Source organism: Cricetulus griseus, chromosome 4, assembly GCF_003668045.3.
Source record: "Cricetulus griseus strain 17A/GY chromosome 4, alternate assembly CriGri-PICRH-1.0, whole genome shotgun sequence".
NCBI classification, from domain to species: Eukaryota; Metazoa; Chordata; class Mammalia; order Rodentia; family Cricetidae; genus Cricetulus; species Cricetulus griseus.
Genome location: NC_048597.1, coordinates 217,082,862 through 217,110,703, shown reverse-complemented (window position 1 = coordinate 217,110,703; position 27,842 = coordinate 217,082,862). Strand labels below are relative to the sequence as shown.

At 53.2% G+C, this 27,842-nt stretch overlaps 3 protein-coding genes across 9 annotated transcripts in view; all 3 read right to left on the bottom strand.

Annotated features, from left to right (window-relative positions):
- Pfkfb4 (6-phosphofructo-2-kinase/fructose-2,6-biphosphatase 4) overlaps window positions 1–7,102 on the bottom strand; it is a 39,266-nt gene extending 32,164 nt beyond the window's left edge. The window contains exon 1 of one of the 3 annotated variants that reach the window (XM_027414621.2): window positions 7,060–7,102. In XM_027414621.2, the coding sequence (XP_027270422.1) occupies window positions 7,060–7,069 (10 nt within the window). In that variant the 5' untranslated portion in view covers window positions 7,070–7,102. Of the gene's footprint in view, window positions 1–2,891; window positions 3,340–7,005 lie in introns of those variants that run through there. The other 2 variants (XM_027414620.2, XM_027414619.2) reach the window with 2 other exon arrangements.
- A 1,213-nt stretch (window positions 7,103–8,315) lies between these two features.
- On the bottom strand, window positions 8,316–9,355 carry Ucn2 (urocortin 2). Its single transcript, XM_027414766.2, has one exon. It carries the CDS (start codon window positions 9,043–9,045, stop codon window positions 8,704–8,706), a length of 342 nt encoding a protein of 113 aa, XP_027270567.1. The 5' UTR covers window positions 9,046–9,355; the 3' UTR covers window positions 8,316–8,703.
- Window positions 9,356–10,147: 792 nt separating this feature from the next.
- The window catches only part of Col7a1 (collagen type VII alpha 1 chain), a 32,126-nt gene continuing 14,431 nt past the window's right edge, over window positions 10,148–27,842 (bottom strand). For 2 of the 5 annotated variants that reach the window (XM_027414616.2, XM_035443979.1), the window contains 67 exons: window positions 27,693–27,728; window positions 27,467–27,511; window positions 27,180–27,251; window positions 26,931–26,975; window positions 26,693–26,719; window positions 26,479–26,508; window positions 26,286–26,357; window positions 26,168–26,203; window positions 26,058–26,093; window positions 25,888–25,968; window positions 25,657–25,692; window positions 25,219–25,281; window positions 25,085–25,129; window positions 23,993–24,028; window positions 23,887–23,922; window positions 23,687–23,782; window positions 23,534–23,569; window positions 23,408–23,443; window positions 23,258–23,305; window positions 22,918–22,953; window positions 22,706–22,828; window positions 22,419–22,619; window positions 22,291–22,326; window positions 22,147–22,200; window positions 21,909–21,977; window positions 21,791–21,835; window positions 21,612–21,674; window positions 21,377–21,421; window positions 21,043–21,078; window positions 20,893–20,928; window positions 20,700–20,744; window positions 20,555–20,587; window positions 20,417–20,479; window positions 20,267–20,302; window positions 20,113–20,193; window positions 19,917–19,985; window positions 19,759–19,794; window positions 19,642–19,683; window positions 19,474–19,518; window positions 19,340–19,384; window positions 17,781–17,816; window positions 17,638–17,697; window positions 17,436–17,534; window positions 17,196–17,267; window positions 17,036–17,071; window positions 16,853–16,912; window positions 16,702–16,746; window positions 16,469–16,504; window positions 16,139–16,174; window positions 16,004–16,060; window positions 15,784–15,855; window positions 15,413–15,484; window positions 15,148–15,183; window positions 14,778–14,858; window positions 14,394–14,447; window positions 14,188–14,241; window positions 14,046–14,108; window positions 13,443–13,505; window positions 13,228–13,344; window positions 12,576–12,653; window positions 12,427–12,480; window positions 12,236–12,284; window positions 11,615–11,647; window positions 11,386–11,472; window positions 11,069–11,197; window positions 10,788–10,982; window positions 10,148–10,497 (listed from right to left, as the gene is read on the bottom strand). In XM_027414616.2, coding sequence (XP_027270417.1) covers window positions 10,487–10,497; window positions 10,788–10,982; window positions 11,069–11,197; window positions 11,386–11,472; window positions 11,615–11,647; window positions 12,236–12,284; window positions 12,427–12,480; window positions 12,576–12,653; window positions 13,228–13,344; window positions 13,443–13,505; window positions 14,046–14,108; window positions 14,188–14,241; window positions 14,394–14,447; window positions 14,778–14,858; window positions 15,148–15,183; window positions 15,413–15,484; window positions 15,784–15,855; window positions 16,004–16,060; window positions 16,139–16,174; window positions 16,469–16,504; window positions 16,702–16,746; window positions 16,853–16,912; window positions 17,036–17,071; window positions 17,196–17,267; window positions 17,436–17,534; window positions 17,638–17,697; window positions 17,781–17,816; window positions 19,340–19,384; window positions 19,474–19,518; window positions 19,642–19,683; window positions 19,759–19,794; window positions 19,917–19,985; window positions 20,113–20,193; window positions 20,267–20,302; window positions 20,417–20,479; window positions 20,555–20,587; window positions 20,700–20,744; window positions 20,893–20,928; window positions 21,043–21,078; window positions 21,377–21,421; window positions 21,612–21,674; window positions 21,791–21,835; window positions 21,909–21,977; window positions 22,147–22,200; window positions 22,291–22,326; window positions 22,419–22,619; window positions 22,706–22,828; window positions 22,918–22,953; window positions 23,258–23,305; window positions 23,408–23,443; window positions 23,534–23,569; window positions 23,687–23,782; window positions 23,887–23,922; window positions 23,993–24,028; window positions 25,085–25,129; window positions 25,219–25,281; window positions 25,657–25,692; window positions 25,888–25,968; window positions 26,058–26,093; window positions 26,168–26,203; window positions 26,286–26,357; window positions 26,479–26,508; window positions 26,693–26,719; window positions 26,931–26,975; window positions 27,180–27,251; window positions 27,467–27,511; window positions 27,693–27,728 — 3,936 coding nt within the window. In that variant the 3' untranslated portion in view covers window positions 10,148–10,486. Of the gene's footprint in view, window positions 10,498–10,787; window positions 10,983–11,068; window positions 11,198–11,385; window positions 11,535–11,614; window positions 11,648–12,235; window positions 12,310–12,426; window positions 12,481–12,575; window positions 12,654–13,227; window positions 13,345–13,442; window positions 13,506–14,045; window positions 14,109–14,187; window positions 14,242–14,393; window positions 14,448–14,777; window positions 14,859–15,147; window positions 15,184–15,412; window positions 15,485–15,783; window positions 15,856–16,003; window positions 16,061–16,138; window positions 16,223–16,468; window positions 16,505–16,701; window positions 16,747–16,852; window positions 16,913–17,035; window positions 17,072–17,195; window positions 17,268–17,435; window positions 17,535–17,637; window positions 17,698–17,780; window positions 17,817–19,339; window positions 19,385–19,473; window positions 19,519–19,641; window positions 19,684–19,758; window positions 19,795–19,916; window positions 19,986–20,112; window positions 20,194–20,266; window positions 20,303–20,416; window positions 20,480–20,554; window positions 20,588–20,699; window positions 20,745–20,892; window positions 20,929–21,042; window positions 21,079–21,376; window positions 21,422–21,611; window positions 21,675–21,790; window positions 21,836–21,908; window positions 21,978–22,146; window positions 22,201–22,290; window positions 22,327–22,418; window positions 22,620–22,705; window positions 22,829–22,917; window positions 22,954–23,257; window positions 23,306–23,407; window positions 23,444–23,533; window positions 23,570–23,686; window positions 23,783–23,886; window positions 23,923–23,992; window positions 24,029–25,084; window positions 25,130–25,218; window positions 25,282–25,656; window positions 25,693–25,887; window positions 25,969–26,057; window positions 26,094–26,167; window positions 26,204–26,285; window positions 26,358–26,478; window positions 26,509–26,692; window positions 26,720–26,930; window positions 26,976–27,179; window positions 27,252–27,466; window positions 27,512–27,692; window positions 27,729–27,842 lie in introns of those variants that run through there. The other 3 variants (XM_027414618.2, XM_035443980.1, XR_003485143.2) reach the window with 3 other exon arrangements.

The following is a 27,842-nucleotide window of genomic DNA, read 5'->3' as shown; positions in this document are numbered from 1 at the left end:
CAAGGCCAGCCTGGTCTATATAGTGAGTTCCAGGACAACGAGGGCTACACAAAGAAACCCTGTCTCAAAACAAAATAAAACAACAAAAAGCACTTACTCTTGCAGAGGACCGGGGTTTGAGTCCCAGCACCCACACAGAGGATCATAAGGGTCCATGAGTCCAGTTCCAGAGGATCTGATGCCCTCTTCTCACCTCTCAGAACATCAGACACATACACAGAGCATAGACACACATGAAAGCAAAATACTCATACACATAAAATAAGTAAATAAATATAAAAAAAAACTTCAAACAATTAAGAAAAATGATATCCTGTCACTCAGGAGGCAGAGGCAAGAGGGCCATCCAGAAGGTCAACAGTAGGCCTACATAGTGGGTTCCCAGCCATCCAGAGTCTGCTCCAGGTGGCTACATTCTCAAAAACAAACAAAAAAGGAAAAACAACAACGCCCCGCCTGCCATGGTCCTGGGGCCTCTCCTTATCCTGTCCCATCTCCCCCGAGCTCTTAAAGCTCTAAGCTAGGATCATAATGGTAAGGACGGTTTATTGCTTCCAGACACGTAGATATGGCTCTGAAATCTATAAATTACCAAACTTCATCAACTGTTTAAGGTGTTTGAGGGTTGAGAACATGGCCAGGGACTGGACACCAGAGGAAACTAGAACCAGCCCAGACTAGCAGTAGACACTGCTTCTTCCTTCCCATAAAGCCCTGTGCTCAGGCTAACCTTCCCCACCCTAAGGTCTTTACTGTCCTTAAGTCCTGCAACCTGGCCGGAGCTCACTGTGCAAAGAGTAGAATGCTGTACAGGTGCTGTGACCTCTGTGACCTCTGGCTGGGGCCCAGACTGCCATCCCCAGGCACATATTCGAAAGCTTCATTTTTGGCCATGTCTCTCCAGAAAAGCATGGTCTACAACTTAGACTATTCCAATACTCTGACACTGACAAGCCCTCCACTTATACAAGAGCCACTTTTTTTTTTCTTTTTGGTTTTTCTAGACAGGGTTTCTTTGTGTAGCCCTGGCTATCCTGGAACTCACTCTGTAGATCAGGCTGGCCGAATAATCAAAGATCCACCTGCCTTTGCCTCTCCGGGATTAAAGGCATGCGCCATAACTGCATGGCACAAGAACCACATATTCACCCTATACTTAGAGCTTAGAAGGAACATACAGTCCCTGCCTCAGAAGCAGATACCTGAGCAGGTCCCTCCTCTGTGGGCCTCAGCTCCCTTCTACCTATAATGAGAGGCTGACTCAGGCTGACACCTTAGTCTGAATAGTGAGAGGCAAAAAGAAGATTGGTGGTAATAAGATCTGCTTCTACTTTTCTTTCTTTCCTTTTGTTTTGTTTGTTTGTTGACTGTCCTGGCACTCACAGAGATCCTCCTGTCCTTGACTCCTGAGTGCTAGGATCAAAAGTTTGCACCAACATGCTCAACTTGCTTCCACTTTTCAAGTGTCCACTCATTAGAGGTAAAGATGATAATGGTCTCATCCTAGGGTTGGGGTCTAGCTCCTTGCTCAAGATCACAGAGCTAGTCCAGGATAAGGCTTGAGTGCTCCTAGCTCCAAAGTCCAGTTTCCTACTCCTCCTGCAACAGGTGCAGCCATCCCCCAACTCGGGTCAGGACCACAGAACTAATAAAGGCTGGCAAGGAGCTGCTTTAATGTTTCCAAAAGAATGGAAAGGCCACAGTCCCTGGAGACTCAGAATGTGTCTGGACAGTTATAGCTCTACCAGCACCCATACTGTGGTCAGAGCCACCACCCACAGGAACACAGTCTGCTTATGAACCACGGCTATCCTACCAGGACCCAAGTGTGATCACATATGCCTTCCCACCCCCACTCTCCCAGGCCTCTCATTATGGTAAAGGTCAAAGTCATGCTCTCAGACTGACCTTGGCAACAGAAGGCCAAAGGACCCTCCCTCCCCTCCTTATCACACACAGCAGCCTTCAGGAATGCAAGGAGACCCTGGCACATCACACAACAGCCTCATCTCTGTTTCCATATCTGCACCACCAGTTGAACTAGATGTTCTCTGAGGTCTTTGCCAAGCTGCAAATTCATTACAGTATTTGAGTTACTCCTGAAGTAATGTTTTTCCTTTTCCCTGTTAATAAAACAATTGCACTCCATTTAAGAACAAACAGAAGAACCAAGGAAGTACATGAAGACACCCAGGATCCCAGAAGAGGTGAGTCACTTAGTAATTCACAAATTTCAGCATGTTCCATGCTCCACCCTCCTGCGCAGTCATTTACCTGCGAACTCAAGTGGGTGCTTCCATGTCCAGGGGCACAGAACGAGGTCCATATGGAGTGCTGTTCCCATTGACCCAATCCTGACAACTGTACTCCCTTCAAATTCCTCCCAGAACTTTGGTTTTAAGACGAAGAAGTACTCGTCTTGCTGAGGACTACTAGCCATGGCTAGGTTTTCAAAAGTTATCGGCTCGGAGATGCCAAGTGCCTTGTCTAGAGCTACACAGCTCAGCTTCCAGCCAGACTACCTGGCAGCCCACTCTTGGGCCAGGAGAGAGGAACCAACAGTACCATGACCACCAAGTCCTCCCCTATATCCAGGCACTGGGAACAGCTTGGGTCAGTACCCCCCATGGTAGTGGTAGCCAGAGCCAGTCTCCTCACACCTGTCTCCACTCCTGCTCCACCACGCTTAGCTTCTGCGGGCCACTGTCACCGCCACCTCACCTGTGCCCAGCTTCTCGCCTGTCCCCGACTCCGCCCGACAGTCACAATAGCCTCGCCTTGCCCGTTTCTCTACCTGTCTCCTGCTTGCCCACTGGAGACCCTCACCCAGGGCCGTCTACCCATCCTTCGGGTGCATCCGCCTCCTGCCCTCCCTGCGCACCCCGTCTTACCACCCCGCTGGCTGGCGTGCAGGGCGGGCCGCCCATTGCTGTATGGCATCCAGATCTTCTTCAGGGGATTCTGGGTCAGTTCCCGTGGGGACGCCATCCCCTGGCCGGGATGAATCGGACTGCGCTGCTACGCACCCAAGCAACCCGGCCACCTCGGGCCACCCGAGGTCCCGCCCCTCGGGCCCCGCCCCTCCTCTAGCGGCTTCACTCCTGTCCATCTTCCTGCAAGCCCGCCCCAGTGCCATTAGGCTCCACCCAAACTGGAGAGGCTCTGGTTTACGACTACGCATGCCCAATTCTCCTACCGCCTCTTTTTTGGACTAACCGCGCCCCGTCTGTCAAACCAAGGCTAATAACGCGCATGCGCAATTCCCAAGGCGTTTGACACCCAGATTATGTAGGCCCCGCCCCGGATGTGAAGTTTACCCCGCTCAAGCAGATTGTTATTTGCATAGCCCCGCCCACGTCCCCGTTTAGGGCGCTGCAGCCCCTCCCCCAAAGCGTGTGGCGCCTCTGCTCCCTGCAGAACGTGACCTCTCGGTCGCCTGGTGAGAAGGGCTGAGGCTGGCGGGGCCTGCGTGACCCTCAGAGCCAGGATAGTCTAGACCAGCTTGGCTGTTGTCCCCGAGTGGCTCTAGTGACTGGCCTGCTGTCCTGGCAGTCGACCTCCGCTGCGCCCTCCTGGACCTTCTTCTCTTGGGGCCTCCTCAGCTGCTCCCACCCTCGGAACTTCCCCGGTCCACAAGAACAACTTGTTCAACCACGCAGAAGGAGTTCCCTTATCTCTGGGGCAGGAACACAGGATACATCTCAAAATCCAGCACGATTTGGCGTGGCTCCTGGGGAACTTGGGCTAAACCTCTGCCCTCCTGGAGCAAATATATGAGCAAGCTATTTGGGACACAATGAGCTCTGGCAGTATTCTCTTCCCAGGACTTACATTTTACCAATTAAAATTTTGTTGTTTTTTCTTTCTTTGCGGGGAGGAAGGCCAGGGTCTCTTGTAGCCTAGGCTGGCCTGGAACTCAATATATAGCTCAAGATAACCTTGAACTTCTGACCATCCTGCTTTAACCTCCCAAGTTCTGTTCTTGCTGCACAATGTTTATACAGGGCTGGGAATCGAACCCAAGGATTTGTGCATGCTAGGCAAACACTCTACCAACTGAGCTACACTCGCAGCCCCAATTAAAGTTTTAATGATGAGTTAATATATTTTTTGAATGAGTTTCTGTCTCTCCATCAGGAAAATGAGATGCAGAATCATCAATTTTACAAGATTGTGGCACAGATTAAATGTACAGTGTCTGAAATCTGCTCTATAACATGCAGGCATTCTCATTCATCATATTATCATATTACTACCATCCCTGCCTTTGAAAATGTACTGGGGGGGCCGGGCAGTGGCACACGCCTTTAATCCCAGCACTCGGGAGGAGAGGCAGGCGGATCTCTGTGAGTTTGAGACCATCCTGGTCTACAAGAGCTAGTTCCAGGACAGCCTCCAAAGCCACAGAGAAACCTTGTCTCAAAAACCAAAAAAAAAAAAAAAAAAAAAAAAAAAGAAAGAAAAAGAAAAAAGAAAGAAAGAAAGAAAGAAAGAAAAAGGAAATGTACTGGGGCAAGCAAGGGCCAGGCCTTGCAGCTCAGGCTTAAAGGCTAAAGTGGTACCATATGAAAAACTCCCCAAACTGAGTGACCCTGGATGAATATGACCCCTTGGAGGCTGGTGAGGGGCAGCGTGGAGAAGCCACTCTTCTGTGTTTGGACTCCACCACAGTCTCCCCAAAGCTCAGGCCTCTTCTATCTGCCCAGCGCCATCTCTCCAAACTATACACTTGCTGCTCCAGGTCCCAGCAACAGGGCTTGAGTCTCTGCCTCCCTGCCCTCTGGTGATGCCCTCCACCAGACTCCTGGCAGGTTTCCTGCCTCAAACTCTCTGTCTCACAGATGCCCAGCCTGAAGCTAGCGACATGAAAAACAAGGCTGACCTTGTTCACAATCAGTGCAGCATCCCCTACTGTCATATCTCAGCCTGCGAGCCTGACAAAGCCCCTTAGGATGACTGTGACAATGATATCTTAACCACCACACCAGGAAATAGAAGCTCAGAGGCCCACCTGGAGCCTCCCCAGTACCAGCTCTAGCTGGCTACTTTGGGAAATACCCTGCTCCAGGCAGGTGGCTCATTTCCTCTTTCCTCATTCTCCTGATACAGCATCCTCCCTCTATCCCAGAGGGAGGTGGGCAGCCTGGAGCACATCCACAGATGGCTCCTCTGGTGAATATCAGCAGCACCTACTTCTCCAAAACCATTCGTTCTGTTCCTGTTTGTGGCCCGGCCACTGCCAAGGTCACCTTGGGACTACATTGGCTTCAGAATCCTCACTGCTGTTCACGCACACTTATCACAGAGTTACCTCTAACATCAAGGGTACCCAGTACCTCATCAGGCCCATCCCTTCTTTTCCCCAGAACTCCTGGATGTTACTTAAGAGCTGGTGGCCAGGGCACAGTAGGGCAGGGCCAATGGCCAGTCATTTGTCTCCACACCCAGTCTGAGCCTGGTTTCAGGAAATGTAGCTCTATACCTCCCACTCTTCTCAGCTCACCCCGGGCTGACCCAGACACACCCTCCCAAGCCTATATATCCAGCTAGGAAGCCATAGGTCACCATCATGAGCCTAGACAACCTTCCCAATGCCAGGGTCTACAACTGTTCAGACCATTACTCCCCATGTCCCCTTTCATGGCCTCATTTCTTAGGTAAGACACTGAGGATGCAGACAGGGAGGAAACAAGATAACAGAGGCAGCCCACGGTGCAAGAAGGGCTCAGCTCATCCCCCAGCCTTCACAGCTTCATCTCCTCCAGCTCGCTCTATTGCTCCATTTCTCACACCTAGGCTCTTGCTTGTTCCCTCCGACGAAAGCCTTCCAAGCTTTCTGTTCCCCCAACACCAGCAGATGTTCAATAGACTGACTAGCCCTCATGGCTTTCCCTTTTCAGGGTATCTCAAAGTGTACCAAGTACCCTGTCCCATGCACAGGAAGTGCTGGCTGCCCACGGTGCACTCATGTATGAACACAGCTAACTCAGCTTTCTCTACCATGAACCTAACCGGCCTGGCCCAGCTTGGCTCCCTGAGCGCCTTATGTCCTGACCAACGGACCTCCTCCTAGTATCCCAGTTATGGAAGCCATTTGATCAAAGTCCTCAACCCTCGGTTCTCAAGGCTCAAACTCTTTCCACTCTCTATCTTCTGCCTAGTCCTGGCTGTACCAAGAGCCACCATTTACAACCTAAAGACGGGGGAGGGGGGGCTCAGCCCTGCCACACAAATGCACACCAACATGCTCACGCATGCACACAGAAGCACGTATATTAATAGTCCTGCTTGTCTCCTCCTCTTTATTCCCTGACCAGATGCTGCTTTGCTGGGTGCAGGGAGTTGCCAGGAATCCAAGCTTCCTCTGGCTATTTTCAAGAACTGTCCCCAGCATCCTTCTGGGCCCAGAGTTCATACTGTGAGGTTCCATTTTGGGGGTATCCAGCCACGTGAGTGGCAGCCTGTGACACTTGATCTGTACTTCCTGCTTCTAGCCTGGCACAGGGCACACAGTAGGTGCTGCAAATGTCTCAGACCTAGCCAAGGTGTAGAAACTGCTCAGAGAGGCTTATGGAAAAGACAGTACACAGTAGGTGTGTAGAGAAACTCAGGACCAGCAGAGAGCACACAGTGGGTGCCCTAAAAATACAAGAGTAAAGGCTAAGATAGCACTATATGAAAAACTTCCCAAACCGGGTGACCCTGATGAACAAGACCCCTTGGAGGCCAGCAAGGGGCATATTGGGGAGTGACTCAGGCAGCTCCAGCTGGCTGGCCCTCCCCCTTGGCTGAAGGAAGACACTATTTATAGTCATCCCACCTTGGTCCAGGCCCCTCTTCCCAACAAGGCCCCAGCTTTTCCTCCCCTTGAGGCCACTGACAGATTGATGCCCTCTCAGAGCACTCTGAGAGATCCCCAACACCCTCAGGCTCCCTCCAACACCATCTTCACTACAGCCAGGTCTTCTCTCAATCCCCATCGTCCCCATGCTACCCAATGCCTACCCTGCCCGTCGCTCTCCCGCCCAGGGTCGACCAGAAAGGTGCCTTCTAAAGTACCTCTGTCCATCCTGCCACCGAACTGGCCAGAGCCGCCGCCCCCCACCCCACCCCCGCGTCTCGGCCAGGGTAAGGAAACCCCGCCCCCCCGCAGGCTCAGAGGAAAATAGCCCCGCCTCTCCAACCTTTCCAGACCCGCCCCCCAGGGCTGCTTGGCTCAGAGAGGTTGCCAGGCCCCCATCCAGACAGGCAGCTGCACTCTGCGCTTGGGCCAGTAGCGCTTTTATCCTGTCAGAGCTGCCGGTAACGCTCAGGGTCTGGTCTTCTCTGCCTACACCACTGGGAGCTCCTGCCTCATGCACAGGCAAATAAGATCACACGCCCCAAAAGTCAGTGTCTTCAGCCCAACAGTGGAATGGGAGTTGTAAAGAAGGTGAAACCTACTCTTTTCTCAGTGAGCAGCAGGTCAGAGGGTAGGGAGGGAAGGTGAATGGAAGGGCAGAAAAGCCAGGTGTGACTCAGCCCTCATGTGTCACCGCCTGGGCGCACATGACTGGGTGACTCGGTGCATCCCATCCTTCAGTCATCTGACATTTATTGAGCGCCTCCTGCAGACACAACTTTCATGTACACCGTGTCACTCCGTGCCACAGGAAGCTTGGTGGCATCACTCTGCTTTACAGTTGAGGAAGTTGGGGCTCAGAAGAGGTGAACAGCTTTGCTTAGGACAATTCATCCAGAAAGCATAGGGCTGGCTTGGAGCTCCAGCAGTATCCACTCCCCTCCCCCAGCCGCATGTGTCCACAGACCTGGCAGGGCTGCTGGGGTGCATGGGGTACAGCTAGGACAGTAGATTTGGGAGTCAGACGCCCTCTTCTTCCAGTCCTTCTCACAAGCCTCCAGCCCTTGCTCACACACAGCTGTCAGAGACTTATAGCAGGCAGAGACTCAGCATGTATACGTACACACACACACACACACACACACACACACACACACACACTGAAAAGCTGCCAAAGTCAGATTTCCCACGTGTGGTCATCTATGCCTCTGCCTGGAGATGTCTCTGATAACCGCATCCACTAAGTGGGTTGCTTCCTAACAGCACAAAACAAGCATGTCATCAGACATGGTGGCACATGTCTGTGACCCTAACACTCAGGGGGCAGAGGCAGGAGGGTTGCTATAAGCTTGAGGCCAGCCTGGTCACATAGCACTGGGGAGGCAGAGGCAGGCGGATCTCTGTGAGTTCAAGGCCAGCCTGGTCTACAGAGCGAGTTCCAGGACAGGCTCCAAAGCCACACAGGGAAACCCTGTCTCAAAAGACAAAAAACAAAAACAAAACCACAAAATAAGCATTTTTCCCTGGCCAGCACTCTCTGCTTCAGTGGCCTCAGGTGGGGGCCCAGGCCTATGAGCCTTAGATGGATCTCAGGTGCAACACTAGGGTTCTCTCCTTACCATTTAATGGTGGAGCTCACATGGTGGTGTCTTGATGCTCTGTGACTGCCAGGCACAGCCCAGCGTGACAAGATTCCATATAGCAAGTGTGAAGGGCACAGCTGTCTCAAATAATGTGGACAGCCAGAAGCTATGGCAGAGCCCACTATGGTAAAGCCTAGGTGTAGTGATGTCCAGCCTCATTGCTGTCCTCCAGAATGTCCCACCATGGTCACCCCATCTTTATAACCCCTTCCCTCAGTCTCAGCGGCGGCCAACACGAGCTAGTATTTGGGCATTAGTGGTAGCCTGATCCCTGGCAGCCTTGGTCCGGGCCTGCTCCAGTAAGATCCGCAGGAGGCCGATGGGGACATCCAGGGAGAGTGTGACTTGCGTGTCCAGGTGAGGTTTAGGTTTGGAGTAGCTCCAAGAAGCTGAGGTCCCTGTGGTGGCAGCTGAGTGGTTTTCCAAGGCCATGGAGTAGGGAAGAGTCTCCGAATAGTTCTGAGGGGGGAGCTGGAAGGTGGGGATAGGGGTCCCTGGGACAAACAGGACCCTGCCCAGTATCAGGACCATGAGCACCGCCAGTGCCCACCTGGCCATCATGCTGTAAGGAGAAAACAGGCTCAGGGTCTGGATGCTGCAGCTGCAGTTCACTGGAAGGAGACAGACTGCAAGAGGCAAGAGACAAAGAGGGGCTGGGGAGATGACAGAGGCCAGGGACAGAGACACAGAGACAAAGTCAAAGAAACAAGAAGAAAGCCAAGACAGGAGCCAGACAGAAAGAAAGAAAATGTGTACTGAGACATGGTGGTGAATGTCTAGAATCCCAGCACCTGGGAGGCTGAGGCAGGATCCAAATTTGAAGCCAGACTGGGTTACATGAGACCCTGTCTAAAAACTCCAAAGACACCAGAATGAGAACAAGTGGGAGCTAAGGACAAAGATACTCAGAGGCAGAGAAAGAAAGGGACTGGCAGGGGGAGGGGCAGAGGAGGAAGAGAGGGAGATGAACGGGGCAGGGACAAAGCAAGATGGGGCAGACAAGAAAAAAGACAAGGCAAAAAGAGACAGAAACCGTCCAGAGTCTTCTAGAGGAAAGAGAGACTCAGAAACAGAGAAAGCCCACAGTGACAGAATGGAGACAGGTTCTGACCAGCTTGGCTGAGGAAGGACAGCAATGGGGACTGAGGGGGACAAGTGAAGCAGAGCAACCAGAAACCCTAAAGCCTCCCGGGTCCAGACATCTCTCCTCACCCAAACCTCAGGCCCACCCAACCCCAGACCCTTCCCATCCCTACCCAATGCCAGTCATACCACTGCCAGCTTCCTAGGGGGAAGGCCGGGGATGCTGCAGCTGCTGGGGTCAGGCCGGGCAGCGCTGTCCTGGCACCTGACCCTTGACTCCACTTCAAGGCCCATTTATCTCCCCAGCCTCCTGGGGTAGGAGCTAGGGCATGTTTCCTGGCATGAGGCAGTCTCCCACCTATGACTCATCCCCTCCTAGGGAGCAGTAAGGACACTTCCTAGCCCCCACCCTATTTACTTCTGGGGGCTGGGGGGAAATTGGGAAAATAAGAGCACAGAAAATAACCAGGGCCCGGTATGAGGACTCTACACCATGCAATATAATGCAGACTACCCATCCCCGCAGGGGAAGTTTGCCTCCTGATACCCCCATCTCACCCCCCAAAAAACAACAACAAGAGCCTTTTAAAACAGCAGCTTTAATGCTCTCCCCCCGAAACAGCACCATGGCATCACAGCCTTGGGTCAAGGGGCAGGTTGGACACCAGTCACATCCATTCAGTGCCCACAACCACCCCCAACAAGTGAGTCATCTGCCAGGAAAGCAGGCACCACAATGGGGATTTGTCCACAAGGGGGAAGGCTAGACCCACAGGACCAAGTCACTGAAATGGTGGACACGCACACACGCTCACGGGCACACAGAACTCTAGCACCAAACGGAGAATGGCAGGACCCCGCTGAGCCCTGCCACCTCCAGGAACTGATGACCATCTAGTGCATCATGCAGGCTTCGGCCCTAGGCAGCACCTGCGTGGAAGACATCAGAGAACATTCAGCCCTCTGACCTCCTTTCCCAACATGAAATCTGCATGGAAACATGGCAAAGTATCCATGAGGAGTGAGTGTGGGCTCTGACTCAGAGAGGGGACCCTTAGCAAAAAGGAACACAGAGAGGCACGACGAAGGTTCCACAGCTGGGGCTACGTAGCCAGTTCTTTAATGTGGAATCTGTCCCAGGTCCCCCAGTCTCAGGGACTTCTCACCCAGGCACTGATATAGTAGGGGAAGCCCTCACTGAGAGAATCTAGCCCCCCTACCTGTTCTTTGGCTGTGGACTACTTGGGGTGGGCAGCGGCGCTCACATGCCTCACGGGTTCCAAAACGGTTGGCATTCCCTCCACAGCCGCCATAGACAAAGGGATGGCAGGCTGTGCCACCAGGCACAGCCCGATGGTACCAGCGCAGGGTATAGGCAGTACAGGAGCCCTCATCCAGTGGTAGGGAGCAGGGGTCTACGGTCATTGGTGGTTAGGTCATTGGGGATAGTGGGGATCAGAGAATCAGCAAAAGATCAGCAATGGGCTTCATGTGCCACTACCTGAACCTCTCTGGTCCCAGCCCTTGATATCCCCATCACCATCCCAAGGAACTTCAGGGTCGTGGTAGTCCTCCACAGAATACACAGAGTACTCAGAGAAGTCGTCATCATCTTCAGGGGGTACCTGGCCTACAGGCAGAGTGGGGTAGGCTGTGAGAAGGTCCCTGCTGGCTCTGGGACAGAGTAAATAGCACCTGTCTCCCCCCTGTGCAGTGTGTGTGTGTCCCGTGTGTAGACTTCATGTATGTGCAGTGTACCCTGATGCAAATACCTATTTGTACTCAGTCTATCCAGGCCCCATGGATTGTCAGCCTCACCTTCCTCCTCTACATGAGAGACCCGGAGCACAGGCACATGGTGGAGCTGGGGACCAGCTGTATCTGCAGCGTAGCTGGGGAGGGGTCCTGGAGCACAGAGCAGGTGATGACATCCTTGGTTATCAAGGTCAGCCACCCTAGCCACACCCCTGCTGAGAGGGAACCGAATGATAGGCAGCACAGTCAGGGCCTTAGATGAAGGAAGTTATAGATACAGAAAGCTACTCACGTGATCCAGACGCAATAAACTGGCCCTGGCAGGCTGGAAGGGACAGGAAAAGGTAGAATGAGGCCATGAGAAATGGAGACAAGAGACAAAGAAAAAGATGGGAAGATGGAGAAAGAGAAACAGACAAAAGATACAGACACGAGGGGTGAGACACACAGAGATACAGCAGGAGAGCCAGTGAGAGACACAGGAGTGAGAAGAGAGAAGAGGTGGGAGGGGAAGAGAGGCAGGAAGGAGAAAGGCAGGAAGAAATGCAGAGGAGATGGACCAGCAGGGACGGGAAGTTGGGAATAGACCAGGGAAATAAGGACCAAAGATCAGAGGTAGGAGGCACAGAGATGAGAACAGTCAGAACAAGAAACAGGGCCCCCAGAATCATCACCCCCCACCAGTGCCACAGCTGCTAGGACAGCTCTGCTCCCCACTTTACCTCTCCACGTACAGCTAGTCACCAGAACACTATGCAGCCACCCACATGTGTCTCCCTCCATGAAGGGACTCCTGTTAGCATGTAGCCATGGAGCACCACTTATCCTCTGTAAGTTCTGGGAACTTGCCAGCCCCTATCTAGGTGTTATAGGACGGGACGGGGGCAGGAGACTCCGCATCAGACCCACTCACCACAATGCTGACTCATCTCCTGACGTACAAAGCCCCGAATGTCATCCTCCTGGAAACACAAGGCCACAAGGCCCCTGAAGAACCCATGAATCATGGGTCGCATAATACAGGGATCCAGTCATGTCAGATCAATGCCCTGGCACCATGTGGTCAGGGTGTTGGGTGACCCATCCCACCCAGGCCAAACTCACAGTCAGTGCAGCTTCTCCTTTCTCCCCACGAGGGCCAGCAGGTCCTGGTCGCCCCTATGTGGAACAAATGTGACCAGGTTGTGACCAGATCTCACAGACACCCGAGGTCATGCTAATCTCTGACTCCAAGCCCAGGAACCCACACTCACCTGCTCCCCTCTCTCACCGGGGGCACCAGGAGCACCAGGAGCCCCCACCACACTCTCTCCAGGGGGACCTCTCTCACCCTGTTTACACAAGGACCAAGTAGGCAGGGTCAGTGACAGTGACAGAATACAGGCAAATGGAGGACCAGGGTTTCAGTGATTGGAACACGGAGATCACAGCATGGGTGGTAGGTTCATGATTTAAAGAGGCAGAGATGGTTGGGGGTGCTGGGAGCATAGCTCAGCAATACAGTGCTCGCCTTTAATCCCAGCACTTGGGAGGCAGAGTTAAGCGGATCTCTGTGAGTTCTAGGGCAGCCAGGGCTACACAGAGAAACTCTGTCTTGAAAAAACAAACATACAAACAAACAAACAAACAACAAAAACCCCAACATGGTACACAGGCATATGTTCAGGCAAGACATTCATACACACAGAATTAAAAAAAAAAAAACTATAAATGAAACAGCATGGTGGCACAAGTCTTTCTTTAATCCTGGCACCAAGGAGGCAAGCAGAGTTCTGAATTTGAGGCTACATATAGAGCTCCAAGCCACCCAGGGCTACATAGTGAGATGTTGTCTAAAACAAACAAAAACAACAAAAGCAGTGAGAGGAGGGCCCAGGGTCAGGGGTCACTGTTGGGGAACCTCACCTTCTGACCCTGAAGTCCTTCAGGGCCTTTGGGACCAACACCACCAGGTGGCCCTGGGGGACCGCTAGAGCCATCATTTCCTCTGGGACCTGGGAAGCCCCCAACTCCTGGGGGCCCCTGTAGATAGAAGAGGGTTGTTGACTAAAATCCCTTCACGATGAAACCACTACCAAAGACAATGCTCCCTTCAGATCACAAACCTGACCTCAACTTACCCTCTCTCCTTTCTCACCCTGGTCACCCTTGGGTCCTGACTGCCCATCAAAGCCTCTGTCACCCTGGAAACAGAAGAAGCAGGAAATATACTCAGCCCCAACATCCTCTGCTCTTGTATATCCTTGAGCATGTGTGTCCCCGATCCAAAGCATCTGTTAGTGTCCCAGCTGTGATCCCAGGACACCAACCCCACTCAAGCCCTGCCTTGGTAAAACATGACCCCTCCCCCCCCACCCCCACCCCCGACACCTTCTACCCTTTCATCCTCTCTGCTGTGACCCCCAGCCTCTCCTGAAATCTCAAAAAGCCACACATGATCCTCCAAAGCCATATCTTCCTTGATCCTGTTGTGACTTGCTTTGTCCTAGCTGACTCCACCACCATCATGTCCATTACCCAAAGCCCCCGTACCGCACTCGGGAGGCAGAGGCAGGTGGATCTCTGTGAGTTCGAGGCCAGCCTGGTCTCCAGAGCGAGTGCCAGGATAGGCTCCAAAGCTACACAGAGAAACCCTGTCTCGAAAAACAAAAAACAAACAAAACAAAACAAAACAAAAAAAAAAAAGAAAAAGAAAAGGAAAGAAAAGAAGAAAGCCCCTGTACCTTGGGACCAATCAGGCCCTCTTTGCCAGGAGACCCAGACTGACCCGGCACACCAGGCTCCCCCTAGAGGAAAGAAAATATGAGGTTGGCTCTCCAGCCAATTGCCCCTCTTTACTTAGGGTCACCCTACCGTGACACTCACTGCGTCTCCTTTGCGTCCTGCCAATCCAGGGCGGCCAGGAAAACCAGCTTCTCCCTGGAGGTATCCGTTAGAGGAGTAAGCTTTGGGCCCTAGCCCCCACAGCCCCCACACCAGCCCCCCACAGCCCCCACAACCCCACAGTCCCCACAACCCCCACAGCCCCCACACAGCCCCCCACAGCCCCCCATCTCCTCATAGATCTATACCTTAGCTCCTTTTTCTCCATCAAGGCCACAGGCTCCCTTCATTCCTCTCTCACCCTAAGGTAGGAAAGCAGATGAGAAAGCAAATCTATAATCCCAGCACTTGGGAGGTAGAAGCAGGAGAGTCAGGAGTTCCAAGTTCAGGCTTGGTTACATAACAAGTTCAAAGCCAGCCTGGGATACATGAGAACTTGGGTCCAAAAAAAAAAAAAAGACTCACTTCTACCTCACCTTGAATCTTTGACCTCAAAACCAACTCTCACTACTGGTTTCAGGCATTCCAACCCTGACCTAACACTCTAGGTAACCTGAGCCCCCAAAATTGACCCTAGATCCCTTATTCTCCAACACCAGGCTATCTTGGCCAGAAGAGCAAATGATTCTCACCTTTAGACCCCGGGGACCCATGAAGCCAATATCTCCTTTGTCTCCTCGGAAACCAGGGGCTCCATCCTTTCCTGGGGCTCCCTGGGGAGTAAAGGTGTTGACATGGTACAAGAAAGAACAGTGAAGTATCAAAAGGAGTCACCCTAGACGGCAGGCAGGGAACCCCAGTCACCACCCATTGCCATGGGAACAGGGTCAACATGAGCTGGGGTCACCATCATAAAGTTCATGGTAGAGGTAGGAGCTTCTGAGAAAAGGAAGTCCATAAAAAATTAGGTCCCTAAAAGGTTAAAGGCTACGTGGGCAGGGCCATCATGGGAACGGGACCTTGTGAGGACAGGGGTTCTCCATGGGATTTGGGGCATCTTACCGGCTCACCAGGGATCCCTGTGGCACCTGTCTCACCCTGTGGGAAACAGATTGGGGCAAGCGCTTCAGTGTAACTGTGTCCCACGATGGCTTATCTACACACATGTAGTCACTTGGTGACCCAGCTTAGCCAGGGCTCAGGCTGCACATAGATCCCGTGTGAACAACATGCGTGTGACCAAGGAAACCAGGATCCCTCTAACATAAGAAATCTCCAAGGCGAGTGTGAGTGGTAGGTGAGTGACTAAGCCTGGGATGGAGCTTGCCTTGGGTCCTGGGAGTCCTCGAACTCCAATTGATCCAGCTGAGCCTTTGTCACCAGGCTCTCCTTTGGAGCCCTGTAGGAGTTCCCAGAAGAAAGGGCAGTGTCAAGACACTGTCCAGAGAACCTCTAACACCTGAAGAGTTCCCTTGCTGTTTCTAGCTCCCCTCATAAAGTCATAGCCCAGAGATCCCCGCCTGTTCTTACCTGAGGCACTGGAGTTCTCCCAAGAGTCCCCATCCTCTGTGCCACCCTTTAGAGTCACTACAGCCTAAACTTCCTCTTGCCCACAATCAGCTTTGCCCCTCCCTGACCCTCTAAGGAGCACAGGCAGCCTGCAGGACCCACAAGGAGCCCCCACCCTCTACCGTATACCTTGTCACCAGGATTCCCATTGTCTCCCCGAGGTCCTTTGTCACCATCTATTCCTCGAGGTCCTCGTTCACCCTAGGTCAGAGGTCAGAGATCAGGGTCAGGATCTGGAGGCCCCTTGTGTTCTGCGAAGCTGAGCTCTTGGATCACCTGGGCCAGCCCCACAGAACTCTTTCTAACAGCCAAGAGAGACCCAGTTCACATTCGAATCAGACCTACTCACCATGTCCCCTTTGGCACCTCGTATCCCTGGAGGCCCCTCAATCACAGCTGAGTCACCCTGATGGACAGGGAGGAATCAGAAGAGTCAGGAACACCCCAGCTTCCTACTCCAGCCCTTCCTGATAACCACACTTACCTTGTCACCCTTTAGCCCTGCAGGTCCAGTGTCACCCTATTGGGTAGAAGAATGAATCTCACTCAAGCTGGGGAGGCCCCAAACCTTAATTAAAATATCCATCCGTTACCCCGACTCACCCGAGGGGCCCACATTATTGTTGTTATTATTAATTTTATTTGAGGGGGGGTTCGAGACAGGGTTTCTCTCTGTGTAACAGTCCTGGCTGTCCTGGCACTCGATCTGTGGACCAGGCTGGCCTTGAACTCACAGATCCGCCTGCCTCTGCCTCCCGAGTGCTGGGATTAAAGACATGTGCCACCACCGCCCAGCTTTCTCCTACATTATTACCTTCTCCCCTCGGTCTCCCCTGCTGCCAGGAGGCCCCTGTGTGAAAAAGTATGATTATGAGCTATGGGAGTGTGGGAGGGTGGTGAGGAGGTGACTCAAAAGGACAGAGTAAGACAGAGAGGACAGGAGAGAGAATAAGAGAAACAATGAGGACAGATGGCTAGGACAGACTACAGTGTCCAAGCGCACAGAGGGGTCAGGCAAGGAACTGAAGTCACATCAATGGGACTTACCATGAGTCCTCGAGGTCCTTCTTGGCCGGGGTGGCCATCTTCACCCTGAATGGTGACATTAGGTCTACTGACTCAGAGGTTGGGAATCTGAGGCAAGAACTATGATGGTGAGGTAGTGAGCCCTGGCTGTGATGACAACATACGTACATACCCGGACACCTGGCTCACCACGCTCGCCTCGGGGCCCGGGCAGCCCTGTTCCTGGGTCTCCCTGGAGAGCAACAGGACACCAGGGATAAGCAAGGGGACTCAGGGAGGACAGAGGATTATAGGAGCTCGGTGGGAGTTGGAGAGTGATAGTGACACAGGAGAGAGCCAGCAGCATTTTATCTACCTTGTCTCCTTTGAGTCCAGAGGCGCCAGGTGCTCCCTGTGGGTCAGAGTGAGCTGAGGAACCTATAGGCTCAAATACCCCACATACCCAACCTCATGGCCTGCTTCCCACCAATAACCTCACATGAGCAGACTTGGGGCATCCAGGCAATTCTACTCACCACTGACCCTGGTGGTCCAGGTGGTCCCAAGGGACCTGGGGCACCCTCTCTCCCTGGAGGGCCTGCCAGACCCTATAGGAAAATGGGAGATGGAAAATAGGGTGTGATTTGGGAACACCCTCCCCCTTTGCTTCCTCTTAAGACTGGGCACCACCAAGGAAGGGCCTGGGTTCCTTCCTCTGCTACCAGTCAGAGGTTTTGAGGTCACCAAGTCCCACAGGCTCTTTCCAGCCCTCTTACCCTCTCCCCAACAGGCCCTGGCTGGCCTGTCTCTCCTCGAGGTCCTGTCTGACCAGGGAATCCAACAACACCAGGAGCTCCTGGGGAGCCCACGTCGCCCTGAAACAGATTAAAAGGGGGAGTGGTCACAGGACACCTTCCCAGGTCAAGCTCCAGAACCCCTTCCTCCCACCTCTAGGAGCTGTGCAGAACACTGATTTACCTTCATCCCTGGAGGACCAGTTGGCCCAGGGGGGCCCTGAACCCCAATTCCTGGCTCACCCTTTATGGGAAAGAGGGGTTTTATCAGGCTTAAAGAGTCATAAGACCATGGTCCCAAGCAAAGACCCTTCCACATAAATGTACCTTGAGACCTTTGAGTCCTGGAGCCCCTTTTTGACCCTAAAAATAAAAAATAAAAGGAATAAAATTCAAGCTGGAGAGATGACTCAGTGGTTAAGAGCTGCTCTTCCAGAGGTGTTGTAGAATATTACTTTTTTGTTTGTTTGTTTGTTTGTTTTTCAAGACAGGGTTTCTCTGTGGCTTTGGAGCCTGTCCTGGAACTAGCTCTTGTAGACCAGGCTGGTCTCGAACTCACAGAGATGTGCCTGCCTCTGCCTCCTGAGTGCTGGGATTAAAGGCATGGGCCACCAAGGCCGGTTGTAGAATATGACTTTAACTGGGCAAAGATGTGTTACATTTGTTTATGTGACACAATATTACTTCAGCGGCTTAAAGGTGTTACTTTGTTTATGCTGCATTTGTTTAATAAAGTGTTTAACAATGTAAAGATGTGTTGTATTTGTTTCAGTTTGCCTGCCTAAGCCATCTGATTGGTCCAATAAAGAGCTGAAATCGTCAATAGCTAGGCTGAGAAAGGACAGGCGGGGCTGCCAGGCAAAGACAATAAGTAGGAGAAGAAATCTAGACTCAAAAAGAGAAGGAAGAGGGCGGAGGAGGAGAGGTTGAGGGACATGCCTGGGGCAAAAAACCAGGCAGCTGCCAGCCACCTAGATAGAAGAAGCAGTGAAAATAAGATACACAGAAGAAAGAAAAATAAAAAGGCCTGAGGCAAAAGGTAGATAAAGAGAAGCAGATTAATTTAAAAGAGCCAGCCAGAAATTTGCCTAAGCTAGGTCAAACATTCGAAACTAATAATAAATCTCTGTGTCACAATCTGGGAGCTGGTTAGTGGCCCAAAAGAAAAAGCCTGGTACACAGAGGACCTAGGTTCAATTCCTAGGACCCACGTGGCAGTTCACAACCATCTAAAACTCAGTCTCAAGGGATCCTATGCCCTTCTGGTCTCCAAAGGCAACAGGTAGGCAAGTGGTGCACAGACAGACATGCAAGCAAAACACTTATCCAGGAATGTGAACACTAAGCTTCTATATGGACCAAAAGTATTCCCAGGGGAACTCAGATCATTATGAATCCATGGGAACTCAGACAAGACCATAGGCTTGTGAGGGCACAGGCCAAGGAAAGTCCAGATGTGACCACAGGCACATAGAACTCACACATGAGCGTGCAAACATGAGGGACCACAGATGTGGCGTTCAGTGGAAAGTCCCATCAGGAAAGTTAGATGTGACCACAGATGTGTATTCAGACAGGCGGGGGCGGGAGACAAGATTATAAACACATGACCAAGGAGAGGCCTGCAGAATTCAGCTGTGTCCCAGGACCTACGAGAGGAGGTGGTAACAGACTTGCCCGGGCTCAGCCAACAGGAGATTAAGCATAGACACCCAGAAGCCAAGCCTGGGTCCACAAGTACGGAAGCCAAAAGCATGTGGCCCTGTGTCTTCCACACAGAAACTTGAGGACATAGGCATAGAGGCTCACAGATAGGAACAAGCCCAAGAATGGTCCTTGTTTTCATGGTCAAGCCAGGCTTGATCCTTCCCAGACCCCAGACTTACATCTTCCCCAGGGTCTCCAGGCTCTCCTGCACGGCCAGCTTCACCCTGCACATAGGAGATAGTAAGGGTCCTTAGCCTCCCAGCCTCACCCCTACTCTGCCCAACACTTATGCCGGAAGCCCAGACCCACTCACCTTCTCACCCCTTGGTCCTGGCAGTCCTCGGTCACCTTTGGCTCCCTATGGACATAAGGACCATGTGATAACACAGGTGTCAAATGGGGGTGTTGTAAAAGCTAAGAGTCATAAGGATAGATGAACTATGGGTCCAAGGACCCCTACTGCCAGGGGTGTTCCACTTACCGGCTCACCCAGCAGGTCTCCAGCCAGGTCTCCTGGGGCACCCTGACAATAGAGGGGGTCAGTGGATTCCTTCACTCCCATTCTTAGCCCTTTCTTTCAGTACTCATGCCTACTCACCTTCTCGCCTTTTGCTCCAGGGGGCCCAACCATCACCTGTGGGGAAGGCCTTGTGAGTAGCCTAGCCATCCTTCCTTCCCATCTCCACCCTGCCGTCCCAGATGATAGGGGAAAACTGAGGCTTAGGGGTGGGGGTAGGGAGCAGAGCCAAAGGTCACCTGTCCAGGGGCCCCCACAGGTCCAGGTTCTCCTTTAGGTCCAACAGGGCCAGGCAGACCTGGTAACCCCTGTGGAAGAGCAGTGTGAGGAATTTAGTCTCTTCATCACCCTGTCCCTGCCACCCCAGCTTCTACCCAGCCAGCTGGACACGCGACCCCACGACAGGCCCACCACTGGCTCTCCTAAAATACATACTGGCACACCAGGACCTCCCCTCTCTCCATCCTTTCCACTGGTACCATCACGACCTGGGGGTCCTGGCTTCCCCGTCTCCCCCTGAAAAGATGGGGCTCCGTCAAGATCCTGCATAATGACCCCTGGAGCCCAACCCAAGACTGCCAGGACTTACCACTTGTCCAGGCAAACCTGGTGACCCTTGTGGACCCTGGTGGGGAGAGCAGATATGAGTGAGGGTCACATGAGATGAGGGAACAAGGACACAGGAGAATGTGGTACCCTGAGGAGTTAGAATATGGTGTCCCTACAGCAACTCACTCACCACAAGGCCTGAAGGGCCAGGAGGGCCAGGAAGTCCCACAGCTCCAGTAGGTCCAGGCAGACCCTGGAAGAGGATGTTCAGAATAGTTCCAACCCCAAAGTGTGATAGTAACATCACCCCAAGAGTTTCACTACTCACCCGTCCTGGGGGTCCTGTCTCTCCAGGTTCCCCCTGGAAAGGACCCAGAAACCAGGTGCTCAGTTCCATCACAGAAAAAGACATGCCTGGAATTCCCCTCCTTCTTCATATGTACACCCCACGCTCCTTCCATGCCTATACTCACCTTCAGGCCTGAAGGTCCCTGGGGTCCTGCAGGGCCAGCAAGACCCTAGAGCAAAGTGTGAAGGCAGAGGCAGGGGTCAGTGTTGTCTGCCTGGGCTCCAGGGTTCTCATGAATAAAGCCTGGCTTACCAACAGGGACAGATGTCCATCCCCCCCCCTCCTACCCCACTAGGCAGTGTTTCTCCATCACTCACCGGGGCACCAGGTGGTCCAGGGTCTCCATGGCCACCCTGTTGGGGACAGTCTGATGAAAGGAGCCAGTCCCACCCAGAAAAAGTAGGCATTGTTTTTCACTGGGGTTTGGCACAGGATAGGAGGAGAAGTGAGGGTTCTATTGTACTCACCGCTGGGCCAGGGGTCCCCCTTGGGCCCTGAAGACCCTGCAGAAGGAAGGGGGCTGATGAACCTTGGTCCACACCTCACTTCAGCCTGTTCCCACCTTCAGGGGACCTTTGCCTGGTGAGCACTCCACTCTCCCTACTTCTCAGGCACAGATGACCACATACACCCGTGGACTGCCCTTTACAGATAGACACGCAGACACACACACAGCAAACCTGTCTGATATCATGCCCCTGAGTCTACAATTGGTACATGGCATAGCCTTATTCCTCTTGAGTAATAAATACACAGCGAGGGGTCTCAAATCCTAGGCCAGCTATACCTATGGTCACTCACCGGCTTCCCTTCTGGCCCAGCCACACCACGCTCTCCCGGCAGACCCTATAAAAAAGGATAGATCTAAGACCACCTTGCCCTTATACCCAACCCAGCTTCTTCACTGCCCACCTTGCCCCTGATGGCCAAGGACAGGACTTAGCTCCCAAACAGTGCTGACTCCAGCCCTGCATCTAAGACAGCGCACATAACACCATAGCCTTGCACACATGTGACCTATGGGACAAGAACTCACCGGGCTGCCATCATGACCCCTCTTCCCAGGCTCTCCCTGGTCTCCTTTAATGCCTGGTGCACCCTGCAAACAAAGTGCCATGCCCTGAGCCCCATTCTGTGTGATGTGTGTACATATATGTATATACTACTTATGGTATGCCCCATACAGAGAGGGCATAGTGGGGTAGGAAACCTCACCTTATCTCCTTTGGGTCCGTGGTCACCATCACTACCTGGCTCCCCCTGTATAAATAAGATGTCAGGTCAGGCCCTAGTGTTATGGTAGGCATGAGACACAAGTTGACCCCACACTGACCTTAGCACCCTTGAGCCCAGGGGGCCCTTGTTCTCTAGAGAGTCCAGGACCTTGCTCATCGATGGCCACCTGTAAGAACAGAACAATGGAGGGACAATGAGTCTGTAATGCAGGTGTGAAGGGGTCAGTGCAGGCCCCAGGATCACTTAAAAAGTTATGGGGTTGAAGATTCTACATGGCGTTTCTGGGGCCCAGTCTCCGGGTAGCATCATGACCAGTCACAAGGCTGGATGATCACCTTGGGGCCAGGAGGGCCAGGTGGTCCAGGGAGGCCAGGAAGGCCATCTCTGCCCTGCAGAAGAAAAGGAAATGGGAAGTTGTGCCAGCCAGCCCTCGCAGGTTCCAGAAAGGCCTGCTTCAAGGTGCCTCCCCCAGCACACACCTGCTCTCCACGGTCTCCTTTCTCTCCACGTTCTCCCTGGAGACAAAGAGCAGGGTGAGACCAACATCAATGGGGAGGCCAGTTTCTCTAACCATTCGCCTGGCCCTCCCAGTTAGCCCCAGGCTCACCCTCTCTCCTGGCCGTCCTGCCTCCCCAGCACTACCAGCCCGGCCTGGGAGGCCAGGAATGCCAGGCTTTCCAGGTTCCCCAGCAAGGCCAGGTGGTCCAGGTGGGCCCCTCTCACCAAGGGCCAGACCAGGAGGCCCCTGAGGGCCAGGGTCTCCACGGTCTCCCTTCAGCCCACGCTCTCCAGGAAAGCCGATGGAACCCTATGGGAGGAGAAGGATGCAGGCTTGTGGCTGTAAGAACATGCCCTCGGTAAAGCGTACCCACCGAGAAGCCACCAGCCACTTACCTCCTTGCCAGGAGGGCCTCGCTCACCAGGGTCCCCCTTGGGGCCAGGTCTCCGTTCAGGCACAGGGAGGAAGCTGCCAGAGCTCTCACCCCAGGTCTCCACAATGTCCCGCAGGGCCGACACCTGAGGAACAGTGAGGGCACAGAGGAACAGGGTCTGTAGCCGCCACAGCTCAACCACAGGACTCTACCTTCACTTCCTACACAACCTACCTTGATGCCAGCTGTTTCCAGTAGTCTCTCTGCATTCTGGGAACACAAAGATGGTAAGGAGCTACCCACGCAAGAGAAGGCCCCTCCTCCTGCCCTACATTGTCACCTAAGAAAGCTCCTATATCCTTTTGCCCTCTGCGGAGGTGTGAGGCCACTGGCAGCCTATCTCTGGCATTTCTCTACCACCTGTGCTTCCTTGAACGGAAACTTCAGGAACCCCAATGGGCAAGGGACTGAGCACAGAGGGCAGAACCCACAGAGTCCCATGGCAAGGGGGAAGTGAGAGAGAAGTGGCTACTATAGGTATGTAGACGAGGGTCAAGGGCCAGGTGTGGCTCACCGGCAAGCTCCCAGGTTCTCCTCGTAGGCCACGTTCTCCAGGAAGGCCCTAGAGACAAGAAATTGGCAACTGAAACCCAGCCTTTGGGATGTGTGTACGTCTGGGGGAGATCGTAGCTACAGGGGCAGATAAAAAAGGGTGGAGCCACACCTGTTCCCCTTTGGATCCAGTCTCTCCACGGTCACCCTGGAACAAAGAATGGTCAAGGGGAGACATGGCTCCTAACCCTGTGTGCCCCTTATCACACACTTTACCCAGCACAGATACATAACTCACCTTGGGACCCATACTTCCTGGGACACCAGGGAAACCCTGAAATATGATGGAGCATAAAGGAGTCACAGGATTAAGGAAGGCATCAAAGGAGGGTAGTCCAGGAGACATAACTGGCCATGGATCCCAAGGCCTAGAATTACCCTAAATACTCACCTGGCCAGGGGGACCGACCTGTCCTGGGAGACCGGGAGGACCCCGCAGTCCAGGATCACCAGGAGCTCCACGTTCACCTTTGGGACCATCAGGGCCCTGTGGAGCACACAGTCAGCAGCAAGGACCCCAGGGAAGAGTGGAGCCATAGCTCTCACAGGGTCATGATCAGGGATCACAGAATATAAAAACTCAGCACTCACTTCTCTTCCAGGGGCACCAGAATCTCCCTTTTCCCCCTAAGGAAAACAGGGCTTTTTAGACATGGTCCAATCTGAGGCCACGGCATCCTCCAAGGGAGGGGCTCACCTTCCTTCCATCTTCTCCAGGGTCTCCAGGTTCTCCCTGTGGGCAGAAGACTCATGAGCCTAAATGGTCTGGCTTTGGACTGTCTGTCTAGATTTCAGATGACTGTAACAATCTGTGCCTGAGCTGGGCGTTGGTGGCGCATGCCTTTAGTCCCAGCACTCAGGAGGCAGAGGCAGGTGGATCTCTGTGAGTTCGAGACCAGCCTGGTCTACAAGAGCTAGTTCCAGGACAGTCTCCAAAGCCACAGAGAAACCCTGCCTCAACCCCCCCCCCGCCCCCCCCAAAAAATCTGTGCCTGTAACTTCATGGCTCTGTGTGTCTATCCAGCAAACTACTGCACATCCGTGGGTATGCCTATGTGTGTCTGCATTCATGTAGACATTTCATGTCCGCCTCCTTTAGCTCTCTACATGTAACTCCACATCCATCAGGCATAGTAGGTGTTCATGACATGAACATATCCACATGTGTCTTACAGGTGTACCCAGGGCTTTGTATGTCCTAGAAGGTGACTGTTTGTCTGTCTGTATGCACATCATGGCCCGTGTCTGAGCATGACTTTATATACATACACTCAGGTCCCCAGTTCCTTAGAAACTATATGTTTTTGTCATGTGTCTGCAAACCTTACATGTATTTCAATATATATGGTCATATGTATGTTGGTGACTGTTACTATAAACACATTGCCAGCATGTCCTAAGATGTGTCATGCCAGAGCTATGGGACTTTGTCTAAGAGGAGTGTTGAGTGTTAGCATGTCTCTACATGTCACTGAATGTGGCTTGATGCCCACATGTCTGTCACCCCCCATCCTGTTTTTGTGGCTCTTTGACTGGACGAGTGGCTGTTCCTTATCTTGTCATGTACTGCCCCCTCTGAGCTGACACACACACACACCTCACTGTGTCCGCAAGGCTGCCCAGGTGCGCACTAGAACACTTCAGACCCACTGTCACATTGGGGCTGTGTTTTGTGTCAGTACAAATGTTTCATGTATTGTCTGTGTTTCTGGGCTGTGTGAACACGCTGGCCACATGTACAGGCCAGCAAACCTGGCAGATTTGGCAACATTGTCTTAGACACACTCACGTTTTTCCCATTTAGGCCAGGTTTGCCATCCTCGCCTGTCTTTCCCTGTGGGAACAGAGTGTTGGTTAGATATCAGGGCTCAGGTGACAGTAGGAAGAGGCAGAAAGGATAGCTATCATGAAGCCTGGACTCACAGGTACTCCAGGAGGGCCAGGGGGACCAGCAGGGCCATGTTCTCCTCGAAGGCCTGGAAGCCCCTAGAAAAAAATCCATCGTGAGGATTGAGAGGGTCTCTGAGTTATCACTTGGGATATGGCACCCCAAGACCTATGAGGGCCCCCAGTGTAGAGATTCAGAGGTCATGTGGAAATCCTCTGAGGCCCAGATGCCATAAGTTAAGGGGACTCCGGTTTGATCCCTAATGAAGAACCCCAGAACCTCAGGTCTATTAAGATGTGTAAGGCAGAGCTCCACAAGAGGACTCTAGTGACCTGCTTGCTGCCCAGAGACTGAGACCTCCTAACAAAGACTCAGAAGGACCAACTGGTCCTATTCTCTGTGGTGTGAGACATGGATGGAGCTTCTGCTGGGCCTCCAAGCCACCCTCCATCCTGGCATCTCCCCTAACTTACATCTCTCCCAGGGTCCCCGGCTTTGCCTGAAGCACCCTAAGAAGAAATTCAAAGTTAGGCACATGGATGAGTCCCTGCCCACTGGCAGAACAATAGTCCCGTGAACCCAAAGCCTCATAACGGTGATGTGTCCCACACAGGATGGCTCTGAGAGTGAAAAACACAGCTGGTGCCAGAGCTCAAGGCCAAGACCAACCAAATGCAGTGAGGAATGGGACAACCGGTACTCACATGTGGCCCTGGGGGGCCAGGTGCACCTGGCTTCCCATCCACCCCATTCCGGCCATCCAGCCCTGGGGGGCCCCGATCACCCTGAAGAAAACAGAGTGGCAGGGAGCCTTGAAGACCGAGATGCATCTGAGAGCCAGCTCTACCTCCGCGAACTGGTTACAGCCTCTCACCTTGTCTCCTGCAGGGCCTCGAACACCTGGGTCTCCCTGGAGGGAACAAGGTCAGATAAAAGGTGGTGGCAAGATGGTGATGCAGAGTAAGGGACAAAGCACGTACTCACCTGTGGGCCGGGGGGTCCCCGAAGCCCCTCAATGCCCTGAGGACAAAGGAAAGAAGAGTCAAATCAGAGCGAGATTTTCCAGGATGACAACCCCCACCAGGCCCATCATCACACTCACCCTTTCTCCAGAGGCTCCAGGGGGGCCAGGGTCACCCTTGGGTCCTCGAGGACCTTCCTGTCCAGGCTCTCCCTGTGGCAGAGACAGGCTTGCTGAGGGAACAGCTCCTCAGCCACTCAGGACACTTGAGCCAGGTCCTGCCACCAGATCCTTCCCAGACTGGCAGCTTCACTTTGCCCACAAAGCCCAGTACCTTGTCTCTGGATCCAATTCCTGCATCCACCTACAGGGGAATGATCAGTTAGAACACTTCAAGAGGAAATCTGAGGCTGGAAAGGGGAAATGGGGGCAGTGAGGAGCTGTGCAGATCAATAAAGGTGTCAAGGGCCTGTGAGGGAAGTGGACAGGGTGAGAGGATACAAGATCAGCAGGGCCAGGGAAGGGAGCTCACAGAGGACAACACCTACCAGCCGTCCAGGGGGACCCGGGGGGCCCTGGGAAAGGAAATTACAAGCATCAAGAGAAGCCTGAGGTTACCAGACATCAATGTTCATAGTTGCCCCAGTTTCTCTGCCCCTCCCAATTTCCTAAAGTCCCCCAAATGCCAACTCCTAGAGGGCAGCCAGACCCGGAAGTGGTCATCACTGCTTCCCACTGATAACTTCCTGTCCCCTTGCATTGTCAATGGCCACAGGTACTACTCACCGGCTCCCCACGGTCACCCTTGGGTCCAGATGGTCCAGGGCTGCCCTGTAGAAGGCCAGGAATTCACTCAGGGCAGACAGCAATTGGGGGGAGATTTAGAAGTACCGTGAGGACTCATGGAGTCCTGCTGGCCTTTGGGAAGTTCTCACAAAAGAGACAAAGGAGGTGAGGACTGTGGAGGCTGGGGTGGGAACTGGAAGGAGGAGTTGAGTCTGAGGTCGAGGGTGGGGACCAGAGGCTGTCACTCACATTCCGTCCATCTTCTCCAGGGTCTCCCTGGTCACCTTTCTCACCCGCAGGCCCCCGGACCCCAGGTGCGCCCTGAGAGGAATGGCTAGTCTGAGGTGGACTCTCCTGTCATGTGCAGGTCTTCCCATGAGCTGTGCTGCCCGTGCTCCATGACAGAGTTTCCCATCGTCCCACACGCCTGCAGATTTCCCTCTCATATCTCATCCCTCCAAGAGCCTCCTACCACCTTCATGTCTACATTCCTTCCTCCCTGTGGCTCGACCCCTCATTTCTCTGTCAACACTCACCCGAAGGCCACGCTCGCCTGCTTTTCCAGGCAAACCTGGGTCACCCTGGTGATAGAGATAAAAGTCACCCTGTGCTGGTGGATTAGGATCTAACTGCCTGAGTAAGCATGGCCACTGACTGGACAGGAGCCAGGGGATGAACAAAATGACCTGCTAGGGCCCCAGGGTCCTTGGGGTCATGGTTCAAGGGTCAAGGGTCAAAAGCCACAGTGGGGAGGAGTCTCACCGGGTTTCCCTCGACACCTTTTTCTCCAACTTCACCCTGTGAGACATGAGTCAGTCTTGGTGCCAAGACCCCAGTGATACATGCAAGCACCCACTCCCTACCCCCCCCAGTCCCCCTACATGCAAGCACCCACTCCCTACCCCCCCCGAG